We start from the raw sequence: 21,754 nt of genomic DNA, 5'->3' as shown, positions 1-21,754 counted from the left end.
CCTTGGCAGAGATCCTCCCAGTGGCTCTCTCCTAAGCTGTTGCTTCCTCAAAGCACATAAACTTTCCTTGGCTTGTTTCTGGCTGTTTTTTCCCCCCTTGCTCTGCTTCCTCCTTTTCCCCATCCTATTCCCCCTTTTCTGCCTGTTCTCTATCCTGGAAGAGATCCCATGGAGGCAATCTGTCAAATTTTCCTTTGGGATGGCCCAGTTGCTCTCCTGTCCCCACTGTCCTCAGCTCCTGAGCACAGTCTGCTCTGCTGCTTTTCCCCTTTCCTGCGACGTTTGCTGCCATAGCTTGGTTGGAGAACTGGTGGGGAATGGCAGCACACAGCCCATGTGGCCAGTCCCCCTCACCTTGCACATTGCCTGTACCTTGTCATGAATCCACATCTCCTGGGCACAGCAGTGAACCCTTGTCTCCTCTTTCGGCTTCTCAGGTGTAAAAGGTTTCAAATTTTCTTCCTTCCTCTCCTCCTCTTACCTCTCCAAATCCTTTGCCTACTTTTGAGGAAAGGCTGTTTCTGGGAGGGGAAGCTGCAAGTTGGACGTTTGGGCTCCTTTCTCCTTGGCAGACCTGGGAGCTTCATCGAACTGGTAGACATTCACCCTCCAGCTGGCCTAACCTGCCGCTTAGCTGAGATCTCCTCAAAAGAAAGGAGCATGAGGAGGGAAGATCCTCTTGTCCAAAGCCATGGAAAGGACTGAGTCCAGGTTGTCCTGCATCAGTGAGAGAGTTTTCCTGGATAGCATCTCCGAAGCAGTCACAGGCAAAAGTATCGACTTCTCTCCTAAAACTCCTCACCCATCTTTCCCCGTGGTAGGATTATCTGGGGGCTGAAAACCCCAACTTTTGATGCTTATTGCTGGGGAAGGTTCTCCCAAAGGATTCATGGAGCAGGGGATCAAAACTTGGTTTAAAAGGAGCTCTGACTCTTACTCCCTTGCTTTATGCGCTGCTTTGGCAAGCGTGATACTGGCTCAAATACCTCTGCCCACAACCTGCTCCCCTTTGTACTTTTCAGAAAGAGATACCTTGTCGAGATTAAATGAGGGTCACTAACAAGAAACTGCATTGTGTAAGGATGCTCTAGCTTTACCCTGCGATGCCTCCCGTGGCAGTGACAGGCTTCTCTAACGCGTGACCTCAGGAGAGAAAAAGAGTTGGCGCCAGATTTATGCGCTGTTCCCAAAGGCATTCAGATTCAGTTGTCCCATGGCTATGAAAAACCTCTTGCTTTTGGAAGCCTCAGTAAATCCATAAACTTGACTAAATTATGCTTCACAATTCATTACGCAGAAGCACTGGAGATCATTCATATCACTTTGCTGACACTTCTCCAGCCCTGTTAAAGTGTAAACTTTTGAATTTCCTTTTTCTTAGTTCACTAGGATGAGGACATTTTCCCCTGTTGTGCAACAGAGCATCTTCTGCATGAAAGTTGCATGGGGATGGAGACTTTTGGCTTGTCTTTCTTGCCCAGGACTAGTTCACAAACTTTTCTTAAACAATCAGATACTGTGAATATGAGAACATACCCTGTTGCTTGCAGCTTTTTTTTTTTGCTCTGGGGCTGGGAACAGCTGTTCCTGGTGCCCAGGCACTGATTGTGAACGTGGCAGTCTGCTGCTGGGAAGCTGGTTGTTTCCCAAGAAGCAGGCTATAGCAGGGCATCGAGGTCTGCCCCTGTGCCTGTGAAGCCTTAGTCTAACTACAGGGTGATTTGCCATCTGTTTCTGCACATTTCCAGGAAGATAGAGGATACTGACTTCTGGGCTTGTTGCTCCAGTTGTGTTCAACCTGGGATTTTAGTGTGGGAGGAATCATGCATTGCAAGCTGCCACCGGGCTGTCACCCCTCTGTCACTCAGTCAGTGTCTGCTGTCTGGGTGGCCAAGCAGTGGCTGCTGGAAGTGTTCCCCTGGTGACTTTCAGCTGTCGCCTCCTTGTAGTCTCACTTGCAGGTCAGAACCACAAGAGCCAGGATGTTGCCTGCCCAAAATAATTTCAGGGTAGAGAATGGAATGAGAGCAGCCTTGAGGAGAAGGACTTGGAGGTAGGTGTTCCTTGATGAGAAGCTCAGCATGATCTAGCAATGTGTATTTGCAACCCAAAAAGGCAACCGTATCCTAGTCTGCATCAAAAGAGCGTGGCCAGCAGGTCGAGGGAGGGGATTCTTCCCTTCTACTCTGCTCTCATGAGCCCCCACCTGGAGTACTGTGTTCAGCTCTGAGGCCCCCAACATCAGAAGGACATGGACTTGTTAGAATGAGTTCAGAGGAGGGCCAGGAAGGTGATCAGAGGACTGGAGCAACTCTCCTATGAAGACAGGCTGAAAGAGTTGGGGTTGTTCAGCCTGGAGAAGAGAGGGCTCCGGGGACACCTCACAGCAGCCTCCCAGTGCCTGAAGGGGCTACAGGAAAGCTGGGGAGGGACTTTGTACAAGGGCATGTAGTGACAGGACAAGGGGAGGTGGCTTTAAACTGGAAGAGGGTAGATTTAGATTAGGTATAGGGAAAATATTCTTCACTGTGAGGGTGGTGAGACACTGGCACAGGCTGCCCAGAGCAGCTGTGGGTGCCCCATCCCTGGCAGCGCTCAAGGCCAGGCTGGATGGGGCTGTCAGCAACCTGGTCTGGTGGAAGGTGTCCCTGCCTGTGGCAGGGGGTTGGAACCAGATGGTCTGGAAAGTTCCTTCCAACTCAGAGCATTCTATGAGCCTGCCTGCTAGGTGATGTTGCCTGTGCTAGCTCTCTGGGGTGCAGCAGGTTTGTGAGTATAGGGATGCCTGCAACCTCAGGGCATTGTGCCACGTGCCTGGACCTGTGGCCAAGGCGGGAGACACAGCCTCTGCTGGGGTCCCAGCTGAGCAATAACCTCCTGGTGCTGCCAACTGTGTGGTAGCCAGCTGTTCTGACAGTCCCCCAGGGAGCTGCAGCCACTCACCCGGCACGAGGAGAAAACCCAGGCAGCGTGGAAACAAAAGCCCCAAGGAGAGGAGTTTGGAGGATCTTGCCCACTGGGAAAGCCGCTGCCTGTCCCTCGGAGCTGCTGCGGGTTGCAGGCAGCACGGCAGCCGCTGGCTTGGCAAGCAGGAGGAGGCAGCTGCTGGGGTGGGAGCTGAACAAGCAAGCATTCAGGTGACGCGGCAGCAGCTGCTTTTCCGCGTGGACCTTTCTGCAGCCTGCTCCTGTGGGAAGGCAGGGAGGTCCTGCTCTGAGTCAGACTCGCCACAACCCACATCAGTCGGAGGCTGGGTTTTGGGTTTTTTGGGGGGGTTGGGGTTTTTTTGGTTTATTTTTTTTCCGCATGGATATTTGGGGATATTCCTGCTCACTCTTGTTTATCTTCTCCCTTCACATATGTAGTGCTCAGAAAGATGGGGTGGGATTCCAGGATTATTCACTTGCCTTTTTTCTGCCTGTGTTGTCTTGCATTTCCCGGGCCGACACGTGGCTTTTTCTGGATAGTGCTGGTCCCTTGCAATGTCACTGATCTTGAAGCTCCTGGGCATAGTGTTGCTACTCTCCATCTCTTAGCTGCAGCACACGTTTAGCCTAGTGCTTGCTGTCACCACTTTGGAGGATCAAAGCGGAGCACAGAGTTTATGTGGAGCTTGCAGGCTGGGAGTATGCTTTTTTTGTGGTGATTAAACTTCTGCTTTTAATGCCTTGGCATCCCTGTGTGGCAGAGCCTGCAGTTCTTTGGGACAGGCTTATCTTCCAGTGTTTTTTTCCTCCACGCTTTTGACATTTCTGTCCTTCTCCAGACCTGTGAGGCTTTTTTCTTTCTATTTGGTTTTTCCTACATGCAGCAGTTTCTTACTTCCCTTTGCACTCACCAGACTACGTTGCTGCTGCTTTTCATCTTTGCTGTTTTTTTTTAGTAAGTGACTAAGTAGATAATGATGATACTCCTGTATTGGAATTGGGCTTTTCATGTGCTACTCCAATTAGGTTAGTTGTGAACAGGAGAATTAAACACTCCTTACTTCATGCTGTCTGCAGAGTTGGAAAGACAGCCTTGCATCTGTAGGCTCAGCCTACGACTAGGCGCCTTCCTTCAGGATTGCAAAGGCTAAAAAACTTACTGGATTTTTGTTGAACAATCTGCAACATCGTGTGTCCCGTAAATTCCCTGACATCTGCTTGGCAAGCCATGGTATGCATCTTTTTTCTAGAAAGTGACTTGAAAGAACTGAGGGATTTCTGTTTTCATCTTTAATCTAGAAAGGCTTCTGCGAGTTGCTTTCACAGATCTATTTAAAGGAAGACAAAAGTGTGAAGCTGCCCACCAAGAGAAATCTAGATTTTATTTTCTTTTTTACTGACTGGCTCTGGATTGAGTCTCTCTAAATAAAGGTCTCTCTTCTCTGAGGAGCTGCCATATTTGCTCCTACCATCTCTTCTGTCCTGAAAGTAGGATCGCTTCAGAGACTTCTTGGAGCAAAGGAGCCTCTTTCAAGTGCTCAGGGTTTTTTCTACACCTTCCCTTCAGTGGCATGGTATTGTTTGGCTGAAGTGTCCCTTCCTTTCCAGCAACCTTTAATTTTTCTGCAGAGGAGTTGGTTCTGAGGTCACCTCAATTCTCTTCCCAAGGGAAATTCAGACTATAAAAAGGCAACTTTCCTGTCCCTGTTTTGTTGTAAACCTGCTTGCACTCTGGGGAAAAAAAAAAAAAAAAAAAAAAAAAGTCATCATGCTTTTTGCATGTGGCCCACATTGTGGGATCCAGCTTGTTAGAGCTAATCCCCAGAGGAAACCTGGCGCTGCCGGTGTCCTGCCACAGGTGGCAGAGGCCTGGTCTTAGTTCCCCGATGTCCCAGGGCTTCCTGGTCTCACAGAAGGATTCACTTCTGGACGGAGTTCTTAGGAAAACACAGCCGATGGCTTTTCCTGCGGAATCCCTGCCCTTCTCGTAAGAGACTTTGCACAGGCTTCTGTGGGGACAGCTCCTTGCGTAGCCTTCCTTCTCTTGGTTTGTTTTCTAAGTAAAAATGCTACCCAAGGAGATGTTCCCCATCTTACTGCCACCTTAGGGCTAAGTTCAACGTTCCCCCCCACCTGCTGTCCCACCAAGACCTTATCCATGCTCCCACCTCTCTTGCTTTCCCCTCCTCTCCCACCATCCTTCTATCTGCCCTGCAACCACACCTCGCCAAAGGCGGACAAGCCCGGCCGGGCCCAGGCTGCCGGAGGAGTTGGTTCCCCTTCAGATAAAGCAGTTCCAGGTAAGGAGGCGAGTTGTTTTCCCTCTGGCGAGGCGGTGCAGCAGCGGCTTTCCGCTCTGCCTGTGGTGGCTGGGCTGCAGCAGCACCAAGCTGGCACGGCACAGCATGGCACCGTAGGGCTTTCGCTGTGCCCCAGCAGCCGGTGCAGGGCATTTCACATAGTGATTTTTATCAGGGCATTATAGCTGTTGATGTAACGTTAACTGGCAAGATGGTATTTACAATTTGAGTGTGGAACGCTTAAAATATTAATGATTTGGAAATGTAATTGGTAGATCTCTTAAGCAGTTGAGGAGCTTGTGTTAAGTGCTAGCAATGTGTTTTCCTTTTAACACACCATGCAATGTGTAATGCCTTTCCTTCCTATTTAGGCTTGCCCGTATTCCCAGTGTCTCCGCACATGAAGAGCCTTTCATCCACCAATGCAAACAGCAAAAGGCAGGCTCAGCCAAGCTGTACTCCAGCCTCGAGGTTGGCTGCCAAACAGCAGAAAATTAAAGAAAGCCGGAAGACAGATGGGCTGTACACAGACGAAGAGGAGGATTTCCAACATGCATCTCTGCTGCAGAAATACAGCGAGTGTGAGAAGCCATCAGGGAAACGTCAGTGTAAAACAAAACACTTGGCACTGCAGGAGAGGAGAAGGAGGTCATCTCTGACAGGGGATGACACCACAGATATGGAAAATGCTGAAGATAAGGTATCTTTATTTAGACTTAATTGTCCACCAGCCTCTCAGAAGGCAGAGCCAGCCTGCTTAAAACTAATGCGCTGTCATGCATGCAGGGTAGCGGGGAATGCATTTAGATTCGCCTGTGGATGCTTTGCACATTTTGTATTTGCTTTTCTTAACCCAAGTTAAAGGCACTATTGTAGAGGGTGAGGCATCTTGCATTTAAAAGCTGTAGCAGGTCTTTCTTAAAAAATGAAGTATGAGTAGGAAAGCGTAATTCTCTGCTGGCAAAATATAATCCCATCGCTGTATTGTGAAAATGAGGATAAAAAACCCCCACATAATGGTTTTGACAGGTCACGGTAACGAGGAAAGTCAGAAAGCGACCAGAGCCTACTTCAGACTGCGACTCCTCACCAGCCAAATCATATGAGCAGAAGCTGTACGATCGCCTGCAGCAGACTCCCTCATTACTACCCGTCTCACAGCCCTCACAGCTGCCGATTGCAAGCCCCCCTCAGGAGACCACCCCGAGCCGGCCCATGCCGCCTGAAGCGCGGAGGCTTATTGTCAATAAGAACGCGGGGGAAACGCTGCTGCAGCGGGCAGCACGCCTTGGGTACGAGGTAAGGGTCCCTCGGCGCCCTGCAGGATGATGATTTTTTTAAAAAAAACTCAAAAGTTAAAACCCTCTTTACAGTTTCATAGATGGAAATTTTGCAAAGCAGCAGCTTTGAATTTGGTCATTGACATTTGCCCCCACGCCCCCCTTGGTGCATTCCCTTCTCCAGCATGTGGGGCCTGGGACAGGTTGCTGTGGGAATGGGTCCCCATCGCTGCTGGGTCAGCTGGTGGGGACACAGGGTAAGCAGCATCCTGTGTGAACGGGCAAAGGGTAAAGTTTTATTGGTAACCCTTGCCTCAGTTTAAATATAAACCATCTGCAAACAGAATTAATGTTGTTTGTTTGTGTTTTTTTTTAGTAGTCTTTACGGTGATCTTTACTGAGCTGTATGATTTTTGCTTTTGTTATTTGTGAAGAAGTGTAGTTTAGAGGAAGGGTTTTTCCTTTTGCTCTTTTTTTCTCCACGGAGTGTCTGGTACATGACGTGGGATGTAGTGCTTGGATTGTCCTCTTGCATGATCATATGCTTCTTGGTTCTTTGCATGCTTTGTGCTCAGAGTCTAGAGCTGCTTGGCGTAGCTGGAACAATGTTGTCTAATGAAACAGCCCTCCTGTTGCTACAAAAATCAGAAACCAGTGAATCCCCTAGCTCTGCTGTTTTGAAGCACGCTTTTATTGGGGAAATAGGGGCACGTAGGTATGAGTGTCATTGTTGCTCAACTTCACATCTTGCAAGAAGGCATTTCATTGCAGAGAGCAATTTCTGGCTTCGGCATGGCTGCAGCATTTGCCTTGGCAGTGGGAGGGCTGCTTGGACCTCAGAGTTGGGCTTGAGCCCTGTGCTGGAAGGTGGCATCAGCCCGGGCCCAGGTGGGGCCTGCCCAGCCTCAGGGATTTGTTGAAACCTCGAAAAGGCCTTTGTAGAGCTGGAGAGCTTTGTGTGAAGAGGGGCCTTCTCCAGCTCTGGAAGACAGTATTTGTTGGAAGGGTTGTGTTTACCCTAGACAAAGGCTTCTTCTAACCCAGGGCACTTCAGCTGTAGCTAGGAAAAGGAGAAGTGGTTGTTGCAACGTTGCTATGGTAATCTCCGTAATGTAAATGATTTAATTTCCTATGGACCTAACATTTCCTATGGATCCAAAATCAAAATGTGGTCTAGCGTGTGCTCCAGGCTATTGGTGTGTATTTTCTTCCTGCGTGGTGTGTGTCAGGGTGAGTACGCTTGGGCATTTTGCTTTCTGTGCCTGGTGTGCTCCATTGAACACAGCTCAACGTGAGCAGCTCTGAAACTTGGTGATGGGCTGAGGTCTTGCTCGAGCAGGGGCCGAGTGCTCTGTTTGCTGATGGTGGGAGCTCTCTACAGCATTGGCCCTGAGTGGGCTGGTTGCAGAAAGCTGGGGGTGCCAGGGCTTACTGAGGTGGGGTTCCTGTGACCCTGAGGTAACCTTGTGTGCTCACCATGCCTTCCCACCATCAGCTGATTGGGGATTTTGATTTTCTGACTTGAATTCACCCGGAAGTACAAGTGAACACCACGTTTTTCATAGGCTTAAATATTCCAGTTGGTTTGACTTGATTGTTTGGCTGGCATTGATAGCACAACAGTGGGTCCTGTTGTTGGCGGAGCATGGGGCAGAGAGGAGAGCCCAGTCCATGTGCCTGAGCTGCTGCTAGGATCCAGCATTGCCTGTGTCTTTCAAGGCCCAGAGCAGTGGGTGGTTGTGCCACCCTGTCATGGCTTTATTTGGCCTGTGTTGAGCTGTGATAGTTTGGTCAGTCATGGAAGCTGTGTAGCTGTGGTGTTTCTCTTGCTAGTGACTAGACTACCGCAGTTAGCAGAAAGCTGAATTTCCGCTGCTGCCAGAAAGATTATAATGGTCAAAAAGTTACAGGTTCCTCTATTAGAAATAAATAAATAAATATGTATCGATGGGTCAAAGTAATTTGCTGATCTGTGACCTGTGGTAGCTGCACACATCTGTTTTCTGCCATCTTCGTTAGTGGGGCAGCAGCCTTTGGTGGTTGCGGTGCCATGGCCAGGGGTCGTTGCTGAAGTGGGAGTGTTGGATGCTCACGGGCACATGAAGGCTTCTCATAGCTGCTGTGGTGGCAGTGGGTAGCCCAGTGGCCCCCTGCCAGCTTGGTGGCAGAGGAGGCAGACGAGTTTGCATCACCAGGGCCACAGCTTATAGAGGGATGCTGAGTGCTGATGCAGGACTTGGGAGCTGGAAGTGGCTGGCACCACGGGCACCACTGAGCCCTGACAGTGGCAGGAATGCTGTATGGGACAGAGCAGCCCTGACAGCTCTGCCCTGAGACTGGATGATCTTGTGCCTGCCCTTGGCAGCCTGCCTGCCTGCCTGCCTTTGCGCAGGGCCCTGTGGCCATGCAGAGATCCCACCGCAAACCCAGAGGCAGTGCTGGCACCTTAAGCATGCAAAGGTGCTGACGAGCTGTATATATCGCTCCTGGACCCACAGGGCATCCAAGTGCTGCTAGCTCAGGTACCTCTGCCCTACTCAGTTGCATGGTGCAGTTGTGCTCCGGATAGTTGCAGGAGCAGGATGCAAGCTGTTAGAATTTTGCATGTGAAAACTGATGTGAGAGTGAAATGTCGAAGGACAAATGTGTCTGGTCAGATAAATTGTAGGGCTGCAGCTAACAAGGCTACTTAACGGCAGTGTGGCAAACGGTCTTTGGCTCTGGAAATCCATAGGGTCTGAGCAAAACCCTGCTGAAGCTGGTGGGAAGCTTTGCCTTTCCTTCGCTAGGCTTCTGCGCCAAGCCTTGCTTCATCAGGGTATTAACAACCCATCCCAGTGTATGGGCGCTCTCAAATCCATTTGGTTTTCCCCATTTGAAACAAATGACTTGAGATAATAGTAGTCTTAAAACTGTAATTTACTTTTTGTGAAGGGGGAATTATAGGGAGCGTAGAGTCTTCTGGGGAAAAAAATTACAAAAGGCTTGCGTAATGAATTTGATGGGAGAGGAAACACTGGCTGTCTTTGTGCCGTTTGTTGCTTTTTGGTGTGTGACTGGACTTGGAAAGTTCTCTGGTGAATTTGGGATTAAATCTTGCCTAGGAAGGCAGTGAAATTAGAGGAATATGTGGTGTGTGATAGGGGTTGGGGAAAGATGGTGTTTGTTTCCAGGCGTTTTAAACGCTCAGGAAGACAGGGCTTACCTAGGCAGGGGAAGAATGTCTGGCCCTGGGGATGCTTCACACGAGGGTCTGGCGCTGGGTCCCCAGTGGCTCTGCTGCAGGAGCAGGAGCTGAGCGTCATCCTGCCCTTGCATAGCTCCCCTAGGGAGCTCCTGCACCCTGCCTGGGAATGAGCATCACCTCGAGCATCATTTCTGGGACTTGGCATGGCTGTGGTGAAGCGTTATGGCTCAGCTTTATAATGCCTTGCCCAAGGGCCATGTTTCGAGGTTAAGTGGAGGGCAATCGTGCTTCTTAGTGGCAGCGTGTGCGCCCAGGGTATGGGGGATGCGCAGGGGGATGGTGACCCCTTCCCTTGGAAAAGGGGCAGGAGCTGCTGCAGGGCATGGGTGGGAGACAGTAAAGGGAAGGGCATCTCTTTGTTAGGTGAGGATGGAGCATGCATATTTGCATGCACCTTTTAACGCTACTGTTTGCAATTTGTCTAACAAACTGCAGGCAGCAGAAGCGGTGGTGGCACATATCTTGCCTGGTGATGTGCTAGCTTGACTCTTTGGATTAACTGCGAGTGATTTTCACTGCTGGTTTAAATAGAGCACCTGTACAGACATTAAATTGCCCTGTGGCACTTTCACAGCCTTTCTCTAATGTTAGTGAGAGATGCTTATGAAACCAAAAGTGTGTTTGTGGCACCACATGTTCCTGTATTCGGCAGCGATGGCTTAATTTTTTTTGAAAATTGAATAAATCATGTTAAAAAAAGTTAATGAGGCATTTAATTAATTAACAATGTAGAGTTTTATGGTCTTTATGGTTACATTTTGTGGTTAATGACATTCTTCTTATAGCCTCTTAACACAGAATTGCCCGACAAAATTGTCCTTTTCGTCCAGTAGTAGGTATTCTGCCCTACGACGAGCCTTTCCTTTTTACAAAAATAGATGAAAGGGCTTTTATTTTGAGTTGCAGAATCTATTCTAAATGGTAACTGCATGCTAAAAGTGGAACTGAATATGGCAGCTGCTTCTGCTACCTATATCCATCTGCTAATTTGCCTGGCGGGGTGGTCTGGTTTTGAAGGAAAATTCATACCTCCAGGGTATAATTTTGCACAGCCCTTTCTTATGGGATTGAGGAAGTGCAGGGTAAAAAGCATCCATTCTGGACTGATTTTTGGGCTTCGGGCTGGTAAGCAGGAACATGAAGAGCCCCCTGTTTGCTGGGAGGCGGGTGCGTGGGGATCCCAGGTTAAACCGATGGGTGCATCAGGTGTAGGTGGTCCGGTGGCAGGTGAGGGGGATGCTCTGGTGCCTGGGACGGGGCAGCTCATTAGCTCCCCACTTCAGCTTGTTTAGTGAGGGCCTGCTAAAAGAGCAGCTTCATGCTGTATCCTAGATACCAGCTCTCAGGTCAGGTATACCCAGAGAACAGATTATTGCGGGCTTTCCGGTAGATTTCAAAACGGGAAGAATAAATGCATCACACCCAGCAGTTGCTTTATTCTCTTGTATTGGCAAGGCAAACACTTGCCTTCTCCATGCCTTATCTGGCTTGGCGAAGATGTCACTCAGCCTTCAGGAGGAGCAAATGCAAAATTAATGGCTTGCTGCTAATCTGGGAACGCAGGGGCTATTTTATATGTACAGTGTCACTTAGAAATGGGTAGGTTTTTTTCTTCTGCATCTGACACAAATCAAGGAAGACTCGCACCATCCTAAATTTTTGGTTGAGTGATGGAGCAGTCATTGTTTCAAGGCTGCACAACAGCGTAGAGCTGAGTCTGGCCTAGGCTCTCGACCGTGGTATATTTGACTGCAAGATGAATTGTGTTAAATTCACATGGCTTCCCACGGCGCCGGGCTCGTTATTGGAACCTGGCGCCTGGCTTTAGTTCTGCATGCAGAAAACCAGGGTGGGTGAAAATGGGATTTCCCTGATCTTGATAGAGCCGGGCTTTTTTATGTTTGTGAATAGCAAACCGTTCTTTGTGTGTCTTAAATGTGTTTTGTTTCGGGTCATGCACTTTTTCTTTTTAAAATCAAACTGACGTCGGCTGTGCTGCTGTTGTGCTTGCAGAATTTTCTGCTAAAAAATGCAGATGTACTAGTAAAACCTTCCTGCTAGCTTTATGCATGGAAGTTTTGAGAAGTGGAAAGCTGCAAGTTTTGTCTGAAAAATCTGTGCCTTCCCTCTCTGTGACGATTGCTGACACTGGGGGCTGCGGGAAGGTCCCTGCAGGGTGCACAGCTCTTGGTGCCACTTTGTCCAAGCTAATCTGCTCATGGAAAGCCATGGTCTCTGCTCTGTGTCCTGAATAAATACGGCTTTCAATGGCTCCCGTTTTCCTTTTGACTGACTCAAAGAGGGTAACTTAGGCATATCACAGGGATTTTGTGTTTTCCCCTTTTTGCCTTCCACACCCACCCACCCAGGCTCCCCAGCTCCTTTAAGAAGAGAAATCTGTGCATCACTGCAGCAAGAAATAACTCGATGTATCTGTTTTTCCTCCTGTTTCCAGGAAGTGGTTCTGTATTGTTTGGAAAACAAGGTGTGTGATGTGAATCATCGCGACAACGCGGGTTACTGTGCCCTGCATGAGGCCTGTGCCAGAGGCTGGCTGAGCATCGTGAGGCATCTCCTCGAGTATGGGGCTGACGTCAACTGCAGTGCTCAGGATGGAACCAGGTTAGTAGCACCCCTGGCCCAGCACTGGGTGGCCACAGCCACCAGGCAGTGGTTTCTTAGGCCATGACGGTGAGAGGAAGTGCCCCTTCCTTCTCTCTTTATGTCTTTCCTTTATCCTCCCCTTATCCCCCGTCCTGCATGAAACCCCCAAAGCAGGTCAGATGCTGCCAGGGTCCTCTTGCGTGGTGTCCTCCTTATTGCTGGTCCTTGGGCAGAAGCGTGCCGGACTCGGTGACTTCCTGTGCTCTCCAGTTAATATAGCGGTGGGGGCACACTTTTGTTGTGTTTCGAGTTTCGTGTAATTTTTTTTTTGTTGTTCTGGGAATTTTAATAAGTTGTGCTTTATTTTTCTTCAAGAGTTTGTGAAACTGCCAGCGACAGGGCAGGAAGGAGCATTACCTGAGGTGCAACCCTGCTTGTGTGTTCTCCGAGTCCTTCGAGTTGTGCCACAACAGTGGGCTTTGCCTTGTTAGCAGGGTTGCTTTTAAGAGCACTTCAGGCTCTTGCAGTGATTGGGTGTGCAAGTCCTATATATGCTCTATAAAAGTGTTGTTTTGTGGAACTGTTAAAACTATCTGCTCTTTTGATATTTTGGGTTGATTTTTTTTTTATCCCGAATTAGCTTTTTTTAGTTTTCTTCATAGAATAGTAGGGGTGCTGAGTTCTTGTGCTTGCAGAATAGATAGTAAGCTTTTCTTTCTTGCTTTGTGGAGCTAGAAATGCTGCATGTACATCTCCTGAAGTACCTCGTTGACCACCTCTGTGGGGCTGACCTTGGGGTCACTTGTCCTTAGCATATGCAGAATGTTATCCAGTCTATGCATTTTGGGGACAGGTCACTTTGTATTCTGTGAAGCTCCTGCAGCTTGTTATCTTAAATGGTTTATCTCATTCACAATCACCATCCAAATAGGCAGGTGAAATTAGCATGACTAAGAGTCTACCTCTTTTGTTTTTAAGCTCTTTATTTATTAACTTGGGAAGGGAGGAGTCAGGAAAACAAAAGTCCCAAGAGGGCCGGCTAGGGTGGTCCATTCGAAGTTCATGGTGGTAATGGTCAGTCGTTACCGGCCCATCATGGCCCAAAGGAAACGTTTCTGGAGAAACATTGAAGCTCTGGCTGGATTGCCAGATTCCTTCTGTCTCCCACTTCTTTGTAAGAAGTCTCAACTCTCTAGACTGACAAACAGCCCCACATTTTGTGCTGTCTTCAGCTTTCATACGTGACCTATGCAGCAGTGGCAAGTTGCCATAAAAAGAACCCTACATTATTTTTATCTCACTTGCTGGAATAAGCTATACAGAAAATTAACCCCAGGAAGTTTCAGACCGGTCCTAATCACCCACCAGTTCAGAGTCCACCTTTGATTTCGATTCACAGATGGAGCCGATCTTCAAGAAAGAAACTTGGCTTGTGTGCCCTGAAAAGTTGTTTTGGGGGGGAAAATGCATTTTAGAAATGAACATAGTAATGATCTGATCATAGACGGTAATGTCAGAACTCAGCCTGTGGTTCCCTTTCCTTTTTGATGGCAGACTTATTTTTTGTTTGAAAAGCTGCCCAACAGACAGTGTGAATCCAAAACGCATCTAATGCAGATGAAAGATGGTCTAGCTGCCCTGAGTTGGGGAGGACGGAAAGCAGAAGTTTCTGTAAGGAACTTCTGATGAGTGTTATCCACTGCCTTTTGGTAGGGCCAGACTTCCCTGTCTCTGTAAAGCAAATCATGACATTCATAAGACAAATCCCATTTTTCTCTTAATAAGTAAGATACTGAAATCTTAAATCCAAAAAATCAAAGCCTTTTTCCCCTCCCCTTCTTCTTTAACTACTCTGAATGTGCCTTATTGTCCCCTCCATCCACCATCTCACAAGCCCACTAGCCAAAGGTATTTCTGGTAGCGCTGGAAGCTCTCAAGTCTTGAGACAGTAACAGTGGATGTTCAGTTTGATTCAGCCAGTTAGTGTAAATCCACATAGAGGAGTGATGTAATTGCACGAGCTGTAATGTAATTGCATACGCTGCCTTTGTTAATGTGACAGCCTGGGGTGTCACTTGGATGCCAGCTGCCTCTGTGGTCAGCTTTTTGGAGGGCACTCTGAAAAGTTGTGACAAGTGAGGATATGGCTTCAGTCTGAACAAAATGTCCATGTGAATGTGAATGATGTAGGAGAGTTTTGCAAAGTGTGCATCTCTTCTTTCAGTCCTACCTGGAGTGCTGTGGGTGCTCTGATCAAAGTGGTGGTTTTGCATGTGTGTGTTCAAGTTTTGAAAGTGAAGCAAAGACCCGACCCTCTTGCTCTGGTGTTGCCTTTTATGTACCTATGCAGCCAGTCTGTTGTGAGTTCAGTAGATCAGGTAGGCTGTCAGCCTCTGGTTCCTGATACTATCAGAAACCTTGGTGAACCCAAAACCAAACAAAGCACTAGACTGTAGTGGCTGGGCAAGGAGGTGACGGCATCGGGGTGGGGGTGGGGTGGGGGTGTGTAGGTATGGTGCAATCCTTCCCTTCACCCTCAGCTCAGCGCTGGGGCTCTGCCTGCATGCCTACTGCTGCCTGCAGTGCACAGTGTCCCTCTCTGCCCTGTTAAGGGCACATCTGGTCAGGTTAAGTACAGCCGTCTTCTGTGGTTTTCCCCTTAAACTCAGTGTTGATGGTGGCTCTCCAAGTGCAGTGCCTGCAGACCCTGAATACACAAGCACTCTGCTGCTGAATTAGTGGCTAATCAAAGATTATTGTAGAACAGGGCGAGATCTTTAAGACCTGTCTCAGAGGTGCCACAGCCACTAAGGGCTCTTAATCGTCTTACCTATAAATAATAATAGACTGTGCTTAAGAGGTGAGGCTTTCCTTCCCTGACAGGACCCCAGTAAGTGCAGTAGCTCAACAAGGGGGTTCGATGACCAGTGCCTGACATTAGCAAGGATGGTCGTCCAGTGTATTTGGCTTTATCTCCTTGTTCTCCTCTTGCCTCCACAGCATGCCCTAGCTGAACCGGCACCACTTCAAAAACAAAGCTGCATGCCAAAAATACAGGCATCTCCTGCCTGTTAGTGAGGCCTCTCCTTTGCTTCAGAGTTAGCTTGCTAGATTCATTCTCTGTAGCCAGTTTTGCTTTATCCTTCTTGCTGGCGGCTGATGAGCTCAGCCTTTTTTATTTTTTCCCTGGGAGGACCATGCCAAGATGGCTCTCTTCCTGTGTCCTTTCAGCTGGTCTTGGCAGAGCAATACCCTCCAGCAGCTAATTGCGTTAAAGAAGAGGCAGCCGGCATAGCTGCCCTCCTGTAACTTGTGCCTTGCCTCTTCCATGGGGCAGCATTGCATGATAGAGTAGATGGGGGTAAAAATAAGATGCCAAGATACGGTATTGCTCAGCGAGTTATGAGACCTCTTACTGCAATGAGGAAAATTCTGGTGGTGCCTGAAAGGCTGAGAGCAAACCCTGACTGGCTTAAATAGTTTATAATTTTGGTGGTGGAATGATAAACCCCCAGTGAAATGTTTTCCTAACTCTAGTAGTGGTAAAAATAGTAGGAAGAATTTGACAGTACACAAGAGAGGGTTGGGATGTGTGTCTCCTGTAGGATATTGCAGCTTTCGAATGTCCCCAGATCATTCTGGGGCCTTTTGAAGTATTTGTTTTAGAAATGAGCTGTTCTACCATTAACTATATCATTAGGGATAGAGAGCGTTTATTTCCACCATGCTGAGGGCAGAAAAGATTATATGGGCAAAGCAGCTCAGGAGAGGACTCCCAGGGATCTTCTTTTTTTTCACATCTGAAAGAGTTGCCGACTCCAATAGTCACTTTTGCATCCTACAAAGAGGATGGTTAAACTCTTCCAAGACTGAAAAATACTCCCTCCTCTGCCAGCCCTGGTGGGAGAAGCAAACAAGTAGCTGTGCCTTTGCGTGGTCCTGCTCTTGAGCTTGCCAAGGAGCTGTGCTAGCCTGTAAAAGAGTCTGTCAGTGCTCTGTTACTGCCTTTTTCCCCCTGCCTTATCTATGGGAATCTCCTTTTTTTTCCCCCTGCTCCTTGCCAGTGTTTTCTTCCCTTTCGTCTCTTCCTTCTGTTTATTGTTCTTCCTCCTTCCATGCGGCTTTACTGCGCCTTTCCTCCCCCTTGCCTCTATAAAGTCCTGCCTCATGCCCAGGGTGGCCTCCCTGTGCTCTGGCAGGTGACAAAGCTGGGTCTGCCTGCCCTGCTGCCTGCCCTGCTACCACTGCCTCTGTTTGCACCACTGAACCAGGCTGGGTGACACGTAGAAAGGGAGAGGGAATCCCATCCCGGGGTTACAGCCCAGGCGCTGCCGTTTTTCCTTCCCACAGAATGCCCAGGCGCCCTTTAATAAACTCATCCGGGTGTTGTTAAATCGATTGAAACACTGCGTGGTGATTTAGATGCTGTTTTTAATAAGTTAAGGGATCATCTTGAATTCATTACTGCTTCAAAAGCCACTTAGGTAAGTCAGTTCAAGAAAAAAAAAACACACAAAAAATCCCACAAACCAGTAAACTAACAACACTCTCCACCCCCACCCCCAAACCAGAAAATCCTAATTCTGGATTTAAAATAAAATGGAACACAGTTCAAAATTAAAGACTCAAGTAAAGTAAAGGAGTGGGGGGGAAAAAGCGTCCCCAGCATTTGGCGGCAGCCATAGCTCTCATCTGTTCATGCTGCCTGTTGCCAGACTTTCAGCCAGGGATGCTTCATGCCCAGTGGGGGACTGGAGGGTTTGCAGCAAGGCTGATCTTTCCTGTTGTAGATGCTCAAAATGTCGTGACCCCACAGCTCAGCCCTCAGATGCTTGCTGGCAGCCAGAAACACCCAATACTTCTTCAGCCTTGGTGTCAGCACCCCTGTTGTTCGTTACCTTTTGTGATCACTTGGGATGTTTAGCCCTGGCCAGATCCTGGATGTGCCGGGTGCTGCATAGGCACGTGATGCTGCAGCAGTCCTTGTGTGGAAGCACCGAGTCAGTAGGTGGAGGTGGGAGGGTGAGGCTTGCAGGGAACCTCAGGGATGCTGGCTTGTCCAGCACTCTGTTTCAAGGGCATCACATAGTTTTGGTGTTATGTTAAGAGCACTCCCTGTGAAATTGAGAAGGGATATCCTGACCCTGTGTAACTGATCCTCATAGACCTCTCTGGTCTTAAAATTTGAAAGTGGCTTTCCAAAGAGCAGCATTTTGGGCTTTGACATGCACGTGCATGTACACATGTTGCATGCTCTGGTGCCAGGGGTCTGAGGGGTGGCACGAGCTGGGTTGAGGACTGCGCTCAGCAGCTTGGGGGTCACCTGCTTGTTCACTGTGTTGGTTGCCTGGGGGTGCGCAGGAGGCTGGCAGTGTGGGGTAAGCCCTCTTTCCATAGCCATCAAGCTGCAAACTCCCAAGTGCACCTTTCTTGTGTCAATATAGGATGCATATGTTAAAAACAAAACCGCGTGCAGCTTTCCAGCAAGATGGGGGCAAGCAAGAGTGCCTCACGTGTGACAGATGTTAATCACCTTAAGTCACAGCCTACTGGAAAGTACTTTGAGTAAACACAGTTGGAATATTCTTTCTGAGATGGATTAGAGCCCCCCTGCTACCAGCAGTGCTGTGTGATAGATAGGAATATGGTCGTGTGCCTTCCTCTTCTGACTGGTTTGACCTGCTTCCTCCTGCAGAGGAAGGAGCTCTGCCCTGAGCTCACGTGGATGGCAGTCTGTACCAGAGCAGTGGTGACATGGCGGGGCCGTTGCTGCGTGCAGCAGAAGCGGTGGGATTTGGCCTCTTTGCAGGAGGGAGTTTAAGCCCTGGTTGTTACCCAAGTGTTGCTTGGCAGATTGGTAGATGGAGCCGAGGGTTTTGCTTGTCTGTGCTTCCAGATGACATTCTTGTAATGTCATTCTGAAAGGTTTCTAGGAAGGCAGTATGCGGTCCTAGTTACAGTCCTCGCTTACTTCTTTTGCCTTTTAATACATCTGCTTGAGAGCTTGGAAGCCTTGTTGTGGGGCAGTGGTGGTGGCAGTCTGAAGGGGTATAGAGTCAAGCTGCATGATCACGGGCCATGCATTTGACTCCACTTTCAGTTCCCTGCTCATCACTGTCTAAGGAAAAGATGGGATTTTAACACGTCTTCATTAGTCTGAAGGGTAATATGTTCTACTTCCAGACAACTCCCTGTTACGTATAATCAATTTTAAAGGCAAAAGTTAATGCGATTTATAATTAGCGATAAGGAATTCTAAACCTGGAATTGCAGGCATGTGTATTAATGAATAATCCTTCTGTAGGCTCACAAAATCTATGTCTGAGCTTGTATAGATTGCTCATGCCGTGTAAAATGCGTTAATTTCTGGGTGGACTGGACTTAAAATAACACATTTTTCAGTTCTCTGAGTAGAAGGGTTGGATTGTGCTGCAAATATGTTCACAAGTACTGTTTAAAGAGGGTATAGCGCAGAAGTGTAATTCCTAGCAAATTTTCATAACTTATTTCTGTGTACATAATTTCAGAGCTTTGGGTAACTGATCTCCGTGCTTGCCCAGAGGCAAGCTAGATGAGGCCTTATGCCACAGCGCGCTGTTGAATTGGCAGAGATTTGGAACAGTGGAGTGACTTGCAGCAAAATTACGTTTGTGAGGCTTCATGCAAACTCCTGCTTTCTGTTACAGCGCTGTAATTATTTTACTGGCCCTCGAAATATGTATGGCAATGAATAGATGTAACAGCAATATCTGCCCTGAGCAGTCTGACTCTGAAAAGACAAAGAGGGGAGGGGATGATGTGCAAGTAAAACTGACAATAAGGTGATTGGCAGCTGTATTAATAGTGTTATTTGCTATAAATAACTTTGATCTGAAGTCAGAAGTTTCTTGTCAGACACATTTGCATAATACTATTGAGTCAAAACGTAACACTATGATCTTTTTTATTTCCCCCTAGACCAATCCATGATGCAGTTGAAAATGATCACTTGGAAATTGTCCGCTTGTTACTGTCTTATGGTGCTGATCCAACACTTGCAACCTACTCTGGGAGGACCATTGTGAAAATGACCCACAGTGAGCTCATGGAGACCTTCCTCACAGGTATGTGGCCACATTATGTGGGGCTTTGCTGGTCGTGGCAAGTGGAGGGACATTCCCTGGTCCCATAGTCCTTGTTGCCTGGTGGGGACGGCTCCATGCCAAGGAGTAGTGTTAGGGTAGGCTGCAGTAATTCCCTCTCTGCCTGTGAAAACGCAGTGGCTGCAGGTGGGAAGCATGCAGCCCCCATGCATGGAGGCTCCTTCTAATTGAAACTCTTAATAAGTCATAAGGATTACGGCACTATCAGATTTGATAGATAGGTAGACGGTCAGCAGGCTGTTTCAGTGCCTTCAGTTTTCTGCTTGAAATGAAAATAAACTTGCCAAATTGAATAGCTGTTTGTTAAACATAATCTTTTTTTTTTTTTTTTTTGGTTTCCTGTGGTCTTGCTTTTTGTCCTTTCAGTACTTATATTTTTGCAAGTTCTGCCTCATGTCTGAAATGCTCTTAAAGGCTCTTGTGCTTAAACATGTCCATGTTCTAACGTGGTTTTACTTTTTTTTCCTGTTAGTTTTGGATAAAGATACTTGCATTCCCTAATAACTTAGCTCTGAAAATGTTTGCAGTGCTCACAGTGGATGAGTTTAAGTACTCATCTACTTACCTGTTCAAATGGTGCAGTGTAGAAAGTGCATAGGTGTATCATGACTTTTAGTAAAGTCCAGTATCTTGGACTTCGTAGCATCTTGAATTCCAGTATCTTTTCATCAACTCAGCTAGCAAATCTCCCAAATTATGTCTGTAGAAAAGAACTATATCTTCCGAGTGTATCTGTGTGGGAAAACTCCCAAACTGGTGTCCAGAATAACTAACTGTGCAGGCTAAAAAGTGTGGTACATCCTGTCTTTCACAATAATAAACTACCACTCTCGGTTTCTGAAACTTCAGGTTGGGTCTGTCGCTATTAGACCTTGGGGTGGTTATTTGATGTGATGGGTCATTATTTGTTGAGATGGGAGAAAGGATGCAGGAGAAAAGTAAATTCCAGGAATATTTGTGAGAATGTTATGTATATGCTGTTGTTTATAGCATGTGCATCACGAACATGGTATGGGGATTTTTGATGGAAGGTATGGAAGATGCATAGTCAGACTGTATGACACACGGTCTGCTACACTTGCCAGCTTTTTGTTCTCATCAGTATGTTTTTGTTGTTGTTTTTTCCTCTCCAGAGTATTTAACTGACCTGCAAGGTCGAAGTGTTGATGACCCTGGTTTGTACTGGGATTTCTATGGCAGCTCTGTGTGTGGTGAGCAAATGTTATCCTTTATTTCTTTGTATGCGGAGACTTTCAAAACATGCAGTACGTGAGGGTGGGGGCTGTTTTGTTTTTATGGCGGAGGAAGCTAGGAAGGAAGCAAACTGATTTTATTTACAGATCACGTTATTGGAAGAAAAAGCAAGACCTGCAACAGTCTCTTCAATGCTGACTTGGCACCTTTATTCAATTTTATTTAGATCCAAAAGATGAATCTGGATTTGACATCTTGGCAAATCCTCCCGGCCCAGGTGATGAAGATGAAGATGGGTTTAGCGATGTGTTTGAATTTGAATTTTCGGATGAGCCTCCCTTGCCGTGTTACAACATTCAAGTGTGTCTCTCTCAGGGGTAAGAACAAATACAGGTTTTGGCGTAAAAAAAGCGGAGATGGTCTACTTGGGATGGTAGATGTTTGTGTTTGTGGGGGAAAGTTTGTGTTTATGTAATGTGAATGACAGCGCAACTCCGTTACCTGCCAGACTTTTTTAGAATAAGCGAATAGGAGGTGAGAGGGGGAGAGGCTGACTTGTCAGGGCTGCGGTTTGAGTGCCATACTCCCGAGCAGGATGAGTGACGTTTGAACACAGATTCCTTCCCTTGTCCCATGCAGGCACCTTGGTATAACATCCCAAACTACAAGTGCTTGCAGCACTTAAATTTGTTTGTAAGGTGTTTTCAATTTTAGTTAATAGGCTTTTCTGTTTTGCTAAGTGGGTGCGCTTTTGTGGATGACGCAATGACATTGTTACTGGTGTTCTGGTCTTTGTAGCAAAACTGGTTTAAAGCTCTGAATAGGATCAAACAAATGAGCATCTTACAGAAGATGCTATGATACTTAATAATAAGCAGAGACCTGGAAAATTTTATTATCTGTTGTATTCAAGTTATAAATTAGCTTTGTAAATAGCTACCATTTGTCATTTGCACCAATTTTGATGACAGATGTGGGAAAAATAGTTTTAAATATTAATCTTTTAGGAGTGCAGGTTTTAATGTGTTTTTATTATTTGAGTGATGGATGTAATGAGTTC

The 21,754-nt window shown here is 47.4% G+C and overlaps 1 protein-coding gene across 8 annotated transcripts in view; it reads left to right on the top strand.

Annotated features, from left to right (window-relative positions):
• Positions 1–21,754, top strand: part of BCOR (BCL6 corepressor) — an 83,286-nt gene that overhangs the window by 59,923 nt on the left and 1,609 nt on the right. For all 8 annotated transcript variants that reach the window (XM_055801903.1, XM_055801910.1, XM_055801907.1 and 5 more), the window contains 6 exons: positions 5,599–5,927; positions 6,257–6,526; positions 12,210–12,376; positions 19,316–19,461; positions 20,634–20,711; positions 20,921–21,071. In XM_055801903.1, coding sequence (XP_055657878.1) covers positions 5,599–5,927; positions 6,257–6,526; positions 12,210–12,376; positions 19,316–19,461; positions 20,634–20,711; positions 20,921–21,071 — 1,141 coding nt within the window. The remainder of the gene's footprint in view (positions 1–5,598; positions 5,928–6,256; positions 6,527–12,209; positions 12,377–19,315; positions 19,462–20,633; positions 20,712–20,920; positions 21,072–21,754) is intronic.

Source organism: Falco peregrinus, chromosome 4, assembly GCF_023634155.1.
Source record: "Falco peregrinus isolate bFalPer1 chromosome 4, bFalPer1.pri, whole genome shotgun sequence".
In the NCBI taxonomy this organism is placed as follows: domain Eukaryota; kingdom Metazoa; phylum Chordata; class Aves; order Falconiformes; family Falconidae; genus Falco; species Falco peregrinus.
The sequence above is the reverse complement of the archived record's forward strand: the minus strand, read 5'-3'. Positions and strand labels throughout refer to the sequence as shown.